The sequence below is a fragment of the Xiphophorus maculatus genome, chromosome 18 (assembly GCF_002775205.1).
Source record: "Xiphophorus maculatus strain JP 163 A chromosome 18, X_maculatus-5.0-male, whole genome shotgun sequence".
NCBI classification, from domain to species: Eukaryota; Metazoa; Chordata; class Actinopteri; order Cyprinodontiformes; family Poeciliidae; genus Xiphophorus; species Xiphophorus maculatus.
Window position 1 is genome coordinate 1779535 of NC_036460.1, and position 9717 is coordinate 1789251.

The 9717-nt window shown below is 45.1% G+C and overlaps 1 protein-coding gene across 1 annotated transcript; it reads right to left on the reverse strand.

Moving 5' to 3' along the window:
- Window positions 1-737: 737 nt before the first annotated feature.
- Window positions 738-9637, reverse strand: rnpepl1 (arginyl aminopeptidase like 1). The gene is made up of 11 exons (XM_023351870.1): window positions 8237-9637; window positions 7292-7432; window positions 7030-7181; window positions 5970-6086; window positions 5132-5367; window positions 3666-3779; window positions 3461-3573; window positions 2947-3055; window positions 2651-2878; window positions 2435-2577; window positions 738-1686 (listed from the first exon to the last, which is right to left on the reverse strand). Exons 1-11 carry the CDS (start codon window positions 8723-8725, stop codon window positions 1384-1386), a joined length of 2145 nt encoding a protein of 714 aa, XP_023207638.1. The 5' UTR covers window positions 8726-9637; the 3' UTR covers window positions 738-1383.
- Between the last annotated feature and the right edge of the window lie 80 nt (window positions 9638-9717).

The following is a 9717-nucleotide window of genomic DNA, read 5'->3' on the forward strand; positions in this document are numbered from 1 at the left end:
ATTTCTTAATTAAACGACTGACATGTTTGTTTGTTTGTCTGTTTTTCCAGAAATCTGAGGTAAAGTTCATCTGATGTTTCAGCACCAGAAACGTGTGACAGCATTTTAGGGAATAAAGGGAGTAAATTTGCACCAAAACCCTCAAACTTTCCAGGAGGAAAAGATGGTAGGTTTCTGAGTGACAAAATCTCAGAAATTTTCTAGAAAAAAAAAGTTTCCAGGTTTCAAAAGTCAAACATTTTCAGCATTTAGATATTTTCTCAGGTCCAAAAGTTAAAAATTTGCAAGAAAAAAAACCCTCCAATTTTGAGATTAGTCAAAATTTGACATTTGGAAAGTAATGAGTTTCAAAAGTTGAAATATTTTGACTTTTGAAATCCAGAAATGTCGATGTTTTTTCTGAGAATTGAGTTTTTTGTGGAAATGTACTCCTTTTATCATCCTCGTCTATAACGCCCTGATACATCGTCAGTTCTGTAGTCTAGTTAAAGTTATAAAGATAAAGATCTTTGAAATTTGTTCCACTTATGGCACAAAAGCAAAAAATATATAATTTCAGACATAAAACACAAACTGTATCTGATTCAGATTTAACTTCAACCCAATTACAAAATGTTCAATGTAAACAAGTTTGATCAAATAAAAAAACTGTTCTAGACAGTTAACAGATTCTAAAGGTTTTCTGTTTGTTCACAATTAGTTCAATAAAAATGTAAAATCTCATGAAGCAGTTTAACACGATTCAAGGCTTTTATTGTGAAAGCAAAGCCACCAGTTTCCTGTGTGTTAAATAATAAAACCTTCAGACATCAAAGATCCCGTTAAACATGTCAGACCTTAAATTTCCGGTCTGACTTCAAAATAAAAGCTGGACATTAAAGGATCCCTTCAAAATAAATAAACCTGTTTTCTGAAAGTTAAACATTTTCTTCAGGAAAAAGAACAATAAGATGATTTTTTTTTAATTTTATTTTCCATAGAGGAAAACAGAATAAATAGAATAATTAACTGTCTGCAGAGTGAAGCTGGTTGATAATCAATACAGATTATTGGTCATGTGATCAGGTTTCATTTCATTTCAGCTGTTTGAATTAGAGACGTTTTATTGTGGCGGTGCGTTCAGGGTCTGCAGGTTCCTGAGGATCTGGCTGGACCGGGTCCAGTTAGCGGGTTTGTTTCACAGTGAGGCGATAAGGCCGCTCCGGTGTTCAGGTCCGGTTCTGGTTCTGGATCAGAATCCAGTCCAGGTTCCTCAAACCGAGGAGAAGGGAAATCTGTCGCATTATTTTCATGAAGTTCTAGAATGTTCTGCTGTTTGCAGGCATGATGAAGGAAATTGTTCTGGTTCTGACCCGTCGGGGCCCCTGAGGGCCCGGACGGCCGTCATGCCGACACATTAACGTCCCTGAGCGCCATGGTGGCCGTCGTCCCGGCAGCGGAGGCCGTCGCCGTGGCAGGGGGGCTTTGCAGCGGCGAGCCGGAGGGGGCGGAGCCAGTCAGGATGGGCGGAACCGGGCCGCTCTGATTGGCCGGAGCCGAGCTGCTGGGGAACAGGATCAGCTGCAGCGTCCGTCGCAGGTTGGGATGCAGGCGGCGCTGCGTCTGGTAGAAGATCTCCACGGCAACGCACTTCATCACCCCAGCAACCAGGTCCTCATAGAGCGGCACGGTGTACATCCTGGAGGTCTGCAGGGAGCAGAAACAAAAACATGTCCTGATAGTTACTGAAGCTCTGACGCAGCGCTACGCTGCTAGTAGCACAGCTAACTGTTGGCTTAGCGCTTCAGCATTTCAATGAGGTTAGCCATAATTTGCCCAGAAAATATATTTAGGGGAAGCTAAAAACGTTTAGCATTTGTGCTAACTGTGAAATGACTGACCCACTTAACTTCCACTAAGTACATTTTACCAGATAAAATTCAAAGCGCTAAAGTAAAAATTAGCTTTGTGTTCATTAGCAAAGCTAATTTTTAGGTCATTGAATTGTTCTAAATAAATGTTCTATTTATTCACACCATGTTTTCCTCTGGTCAGTCACATAGTTTAACAATCTCTGGACAGTTTCAACAGAAACATTGTTTCTGAGCCAAAATTCATTTCGCGACTAAAAAATCTAATCGAATTGAGAATCACTCAAAGATTCAACCTCTAGTCATTATCAACATGGTGGAAATTAGCAGTATCTTCTACCAAATACCATGATGGCTTAGCACTTTAGCATTAGTGGAACTAATGTGTATGATTGGTGCTCTAGGGTTAGCGCTGCTAACTGTTAGCTGGCAGTGCTCAGCACAGCATTGACCAAACACCAGTAGCTTGTTTCTGATCCAATATGGCTTCATGAATCGATTCTTTGCATGTTAATAAGATATTCAGATATTCAGATACTCTGGATCCTGAGGAGCTGCAGCGAAGCGTCGGTTGTTGTTCTTACGTGTTTGTGCAGGAAGGCTCGGACCCGCGGCAGGTCGGGGTAGAACGTGTTCCTCACCACCATCTGCAGCCAGCGGATCTGGACCTCGGCGTTCAGCCCGTCGAACAGCGCCGAGTAGCAGGCAGACAGATTCACCATCACGTCTGAAACACACAGCGGCCCGTCAGCGGCGCGCCTGCCAGCAGGTGGCGCTGCCGCCAACGTTAAGAGACGCACCGTGCGGCAGCGGTGAGTGGTCCAGCATCCGGTCCAGGAACAGAACCACCTGGAAGGTGCTCCAGGCCGACAGGTCGAAGGTCGCGAATGTCTGCTGGTCGGGTGGGTCGCCGCCTCTCCACAGGTCGCACAGCTCCTGCACCGGCCCGATCAGAGCGCCCCCTGCTGACAGGTCAGGCTCAAACGGCGGCGGGCCGCAACCGCTCAGCCAGCGCTCAAACTCCAGACCTGAGAACAGGAAGTGATGTCACAGAGCAGAAAGCGGAAGGCAGCAACGTGAAACCGACCAGGCGTACCTTCCCTCTGAGAGACGGCGGCGTCCTGCAGCTCCGGAAAATACTGCAGGAAGTAGGCAATGAGGTCCTGAGCCACAACGCTCTGAAACTTAAACTCTGAGATGTAGTCCTGCACACATACACACACACACACACACACACACACACACCAACACGTTAATCTTTCTGTCCTTGAGTCAGAGAGCAGATACAAAATCGAGGTCTAAGGTTCTGAACATCTCTGGAGTTCACAGAGACTTCCTGCAAACAACAAAGTGGAGGTTCAGGAGTGGCCTAGTCAAAGCCCAGACCTGTTCAGCTGATTAGCAGCATCCAGAAAGACACAAAAATACAGAAATTTGCACAGAAACATGAAGATAACGGCCTTAAAGCTGCAGTACGTGACGTTTATAATTTCTTTGTACGTATTTTTTAACCTGTCTCTGTCTGACAGATAATCAAATTCCTCTGTTAGGACGGGGCTAACATGTAGCCCCGTCCTAACAGAGGAACAGCCTCTAAATGCATCACTGACCTTGAGGAAGCTGTCAAAGCGCCGGATGTCGCCGCTGAGCTCGGACAGGTACGACACGAAGCAGAAGCCTTTCTCATAGGTGAACAGGTTCATCAGCGTGCTGGGGTTCACACCTGCAGGGGAGCAGGAAGGACCCTCACCTGTACAGCTGCACACCAGGGGTGTGTGGGAGTGTGTGTGTGTGTGTGTGTGTGTGTGTGTATACCTGGCTCAAACTTGACCTGCAGCTTGCTCACAGGGTTGTTGTCTCCAAGGAGACGCAGCTGTCTGTGCAGAGCGTCCAGTCGGACCACAGTCTCTAGACAGGTGAAGGCCTCACCTGGAGACAAAGGTCAGAGTGAAACCCTGACCCTTGATGACCCCTGATAATCCCTGGTGACCTCTATAGGCAGATATGAAGCCCTGCGTTGAACGCACTGATTTTACTTCCGATATCTAAGGTTTGATATCAATCAGATACAGAAAAACAGCTGAATTGCGATAAAATGTTTCTTATTTTAGATATGGACATAAACAGGCCTGTCACAATAAATCCAGAAGTGATCTGCGCCATCTTGGTAGGCCAGAGCAGCACAAAGCACAGCAGACCCATGGCTTCGATACCAACAATGTGTGGACTCTTGGTCAATGTGTGAGAGAACGATACCGGGAAAAAACGGCTGCTGTTGGGATCGACCCGTATGAGTCGGGGAAGGAAAACATGTCAGACGATGTGGACAAGCTGCCTCTGATCTCCCGTTATGGTTTAGTGAAACAAGAAGAGCTTCACATGGACGCATAGAATCAGTGTTTCATTTGTAAAGGACGGACGAACTCTGGGTGTGAATAACAAAGTTCTGGTGACAGGCAGAGTAAGAACATGTAGTAACAAACACGTAGGCTACCTGTCCGTTTTAGCTAGCAGATAAAAGCTACATTAGCTAAGCTAGTTTCACCAGTTTGGTACTAAGTACTACAGTAAATATCACTGATATTTATCTTAGTCTTACACAGAGGTGGGTAGAGTACTCCAGTAGTTTTAATGTACTGATATTGTTTATAACTTGTTTGTTGTTGTCATAGTAACTGCCTATGAAGATGGCTGTCGGTTACAGAGTTCACTGAAGTGTGATGTCACAATAAAATGATCTATTAATAGTATTATAAAGTGAGCTCAGTGATTTATTTGGTGTTTTGGTCTCAACTAAACCTTTTTTTAAAGTTTCTGTTTACAGAGACTTCATTTTATTTGTTGTTTTGTTTATTCATTTTGAAATATAAAATGTCTTCCGGTTCCAGTGTTCAATGCTCATTAGGATTTAAAGTTTATCGATCTTTGAGAATGAATTATTGCATTATTATCATTTTATTGGTTTAAAAAGGTTTCAAAACAATAATATTATCGTTTATTGCAATAACTTCTAGGACAATTTATCGTCCAGTAAAATTTGTTGCGTCAGACCCTGAGATAAATGCAATGAATTACAAATCTATTTATAACTAAAATACACCAATAGTTTGGTCAAACATGTAAAAACAACTTTAATGTGTTCAGTCAGCAGTAAAAATAAATAATAAGCCGAAACTGAGAAAAATGAACTCCAACAAACCTTTTTTCAAATGCTTCAGAAAGTGCAATCAGGAAATAAAGCGTAGAACTAGACTGAGTAGATGTGATGGGCGTGGCCTCACCGTACGCCTCCGTGGTGATGCGGCGCTGTGCGTATGTGGCCAGGCCTTCGCTCAGCCACATCTCCTCCCAGGTGGCGTTGGTGACGGCGTTCCCGAACCAGCCGTGCGCGATCTCATGGATGACGTCGATCAGCAGGAACTCGCTGCTCTCCAGGATGGAGGCGATGATGAAGGTGAGGCACGGGTTCTCCATGGCAACGATGGGGAAGGAAGGCGGCAGGAAGACGATGTCACACCTGCAGGGTTCAGTAGCGACTAGTTACATTTACCCGAGTAACTTTTTTGAAAAAATTTACTTTTAGGAGAGTTTTTAGTTTTTGCTTTTACTTGAGTCGTTTTATTATGAAGTATTTTTACTCTTACTAAATTTCTGGATTTTCTTCCCACTGAATGAAAATCAAACATGTTTCAACCAAACGCAGACAGACACACACCTGCAGTTTCTGTTCAAGTTTAATTAGTTTTTATTGAAAGAAACTGATTTGGACATTTTTTATTTTATCCGATTTATTTACTTTTTGTTACATGAATTATTGTCATTTGGTCCTTAAAATAAAAACATTTCTGCTTAACTTTATATTTTTGTCCGTCTGATGATGTAATTTTTGAATATTTATTGATAATTTGATCAGGTAATCAGTATTTCAGTAGATATTTTACCAAATACTTTTTTACTCTTACTTGAGTAATTTATTTTAACGGATACTTTTTACTTGAGCAAAAATATGCTGAAGTATTTCTAATTTTAATTGAGTTTAATGTTTGATACTCTCCTCCTCTGAGCCCGGCGCCACCTGCTGTCGGGTCGACGTTTGGGTCCATTGGGCTTCAGACTCACCTGCCCCACAGGTACGGGCCAAACAGGTCCTCTGCCACGCCCAGCCAGCGCTCCACGCTGCCCCCTAGCTTCTTCACGGCGCAGGACAGCAGGCAAGGCTCCGCCCACACACGACTCCTGCAGTCAGGACAGAGGAAGTAAAACAAAACAAAAAAACATGTTTTACCCCCGACTTCCTGCTGGAGGAGGAAAAAAATGCTGGCTAAAGATGATTAGCATTCACTTTAGCTGAAAAGTTGTTGCCATAACACACTAAATATTAAATGTAACCTTTAAATATAGGAGACAAAGTAACACGGTGCTTTCCTACTAGTTGTCCACACTGAGACGACCAGATAATGTCAGGAAAAAGTTATAATTAGGAAACATGACAGAAATGGACGCAGTTCAGCTACGCTAGCTTGACTTTGAGAATCTTAACATGATTTTATGGTAAATTTAGATTAAATTAAAGTTTAGATTTTATCTGGAAAAATGTATTTAGGAGAAGCTAACTGTGCTAAATGTTTTCTTGTTAGCATAAATGCTAAGCTAAAGACGAGTGTCGCTGTCAATGTACTCACCAATGGTTGGACTTATTCAACTGATTAGTTTGGGAAATCAACACTTTCCAATATTTATCTTTTACACAACAATCAATATTTCAAATATAGTTTTTCTTGAGGACAGAATCATCAAAATTACAAGAAATTAAAATTTATAACATTTAACTAAGCATGACAAATTCATACAAGTTTCATTTCTGGAAATAAGTGACAAAAATATTGAACTTGTTCTCTATTCATTTTTTAAGTACTTGAATATGTTTATGAGGAATATCTGATTATAAAATTTGATTAAAAAAAAGTTAGTTTTGAACATTTTCTATTATTTTTTGCAGATTTTTTTCCAGAAAAAATATCAAAAACTGACTAAATTAAAATTTTCTGAGTTGAGAATAAATTTAAACATCTGAAATATTTTCCATTGTTTTTCTCGTGTTCGGTCTCTGTGAGGCGCTGTAACGACCCATCAGAACCGCGATGTCACGGCGCTCAGGAGTGTCCGGGTGACCTCTGACCTGGGCCCGATGTCCACGTGCTGCAGCTCTCCGGCCACCAGCGCCACCAGGTAGGACGGGACCGGGAACTCCATGGAGAACTGGAAGATCCGGTCCAGTTTGGAGTAAGAGCTCCGGGACGCGCTCATCAGAACCGTCACGCCGTCCGGAACCTGAGCAGGAAGTTCCATTTTATTTTCAACATGTCTTCCCCAACCGACGCGCCTCGCCTCGCCTCGCTGACCGGACCCGTCCCAACAGAACAGAACCGAACAGAACTCACCCGGATGGAGGCGGAGTAGGTGCTCTTCACCGCCGGCGTGTCGAAACACGGGAAGAAGGAGCGATTACACACCGAGTGTCCCTGAGTGAAGACCAGAGGACGGGACTGACCGCAGGTCAGCTCCGAGTCCAGCCACCAGATCTGAGGTCACACAGAGGTCAGAGGTCACACAGAGGACAGGATGTCAGTCATTAGGAGAAGATCGGGTCTTCAGCAGGAACACGGGTCCAAACATCCAGAAACTCTGGCCGGAGTTTTCTGCCTCAGTGACCCGGGCTGAGACAAAGATCAGAAACCAGTTCCAAACCAGTCTGAAAGCAAGGCAAACCTGTCCCAGCAGTGTGAACATAGTACAGTTCCAAAACCAATCTGAAAGCAGTTTGAAAGAAAGTATGAAACCAGTTTAAAACTAAATCTGAAACCAGTTTAAAACTAAATCTGAAACCAGTTTAAAACTAAATCTGAAACCAGTTTGAAACTAAATCTGAAACCAGTTTGAAAGAAAGTGTGAAACCAGTTTAAAACTAAATCTGAAACCAGTTTAGAACTAAATCTGAAACCAGTTTGAAACTAAATCTGAAACCAGTTTGAAACTAAATCTGAAACCAGTTTGAAAGAAAGTGTGAAACCAGTTTAAAACTAAATCTGAAACCAGTTTGAAAGAAAGTGTGAAACCAGTTTAAAACTAAATCTGAAACCAGTTTAGAACTAAATCTGAAACCAGTTTGAAACTAAATCTGAAACCAGTTTGAAAGAAAGTGTGAAACCAGTTTAAAACTAAATCTGAAACCAGTTTAAAACTAAATCTGAAACCAGTTTGAAACTAAATCTGAAACCAGTTTGAAAGAAAGTGTGAAACCAGTTTAAAACTAAATCTGAAACCAGTCTGAACCCAGTGATGCAGTAGGACCGGAACCAGTCAGAGGAAGTGGTGTGTGTTCTCACCGCCGGGCCGTCCGTGGTCGTGTACCGGACGGTCACCTGGATCAGCTGTTCGGGTCGCACCGCTCCGGCCGGCAGGCTGATGACCAGCGAGGACCCGTAGTCGGTGAACGGGTCGACCCGGTAGGTGAGGGACGCAGGCTCCTCCGGCCCGTCTCCGGGAACCTTACAGTCTATGGAGTGGATCAACAGGGACGGGTGGGAGTCCAGTACGAGGGAGCTGACCCCCGGCTGGACCGGAACCAGGTCCAGAACCAGCCAGCCGCTCATCTCCTTCGCTGCAAAGTTCAGCCGCAGGTCCAGGTGAAAGTGGCGCAGCCGGAAGCTCCTGAAGTTGGAGGCTGACGCCACGTCCACCAGGGGGCAGCGCGCGGCGCCGGGCCTCGGACCGGCCGAGGGCGGCTTGGGTTCGCCGGCGAAGCGACCGCCGGACACCGGCAGCGCCTTCCGGCAGCAGCACAGCGAGGGCGAGGTCTGCGCGAGTTCTGCCATGTTCTGGAGGACAGCAGAACCGAACCGGGCCACGGATGGCCTAATCCGAGGTTAATCCCAGGTTAAACCTGGGTTCAAACCCGGGATTATCCCAATTCAGACCAGAACCAAACCCGGTTTAGACCTGGACTGAAACCGGTTTACACCGGTACAAAACCCATATTAGACCGGGATTAACCCAATTTACACCAGAACCAAACCTGGTTTTGTACTCAAGCTTCTTAAATCCTGGATTAAATCCAACTATGTTTGACTTAACCTGATTTGGACCAGAACAGAACCAAATGGTTTTTTTAAGTTCAGGACAAGCTTGACCTTCGACCCAGGAAGTGCATCTACTGGGTACCAGTACACCCAGTCCAGACTGAACCCATTTTCAATAAAACAGAACCTCGAACTAGAACCCAGTCTTTGTAAACCGGTCCGGTTGTAGCCTGCTTTCCGGGACCCAGTCAGCCTACCGAACCGATACCGAGTCCAATTCACCTGCAGCAGAACTTTTTCCACTTGAACTCTGATCCAAACACAGTTTAGCGAACTGTCCAGCCCAGTTCTCCGGTCCGCACGGCATTAAAACCCAGTGAATAGGTCCGACAGTGGCCCAACGCCAGAAAGAGTTCTGCAGAACGGAGCCGAACCGAACTGGGTTAAAGGGTTCCGTCCCCTTGTCCCGGTTCCCCGCAGAGCGAGCCTCGGCCCCGCAGACAGAGTTCCGGACCGTTAAGTAAAATCCATCTGGACGGAACCGGACCAGCACCGGCTCCTCCGCTCCCGGTCCGGCTCACAGAGGCGGGAAGGTTCCGATGGACCGGCGCCAGAGGACAGAGTGTCCCCGGAGAACAAAGACCGACGGAGACCGGAGGACCGCGGAGGACAAACAGGAAGTACCAGAAAGTTTCTGCTGGCCGCCAGAGGGCGCTGTGGGGGCTGGGAGAGGAGAGGACAGCCGGGAGACAGGAGAGGCTGCGGGGGACAAACAGCCGTCCAGTGGT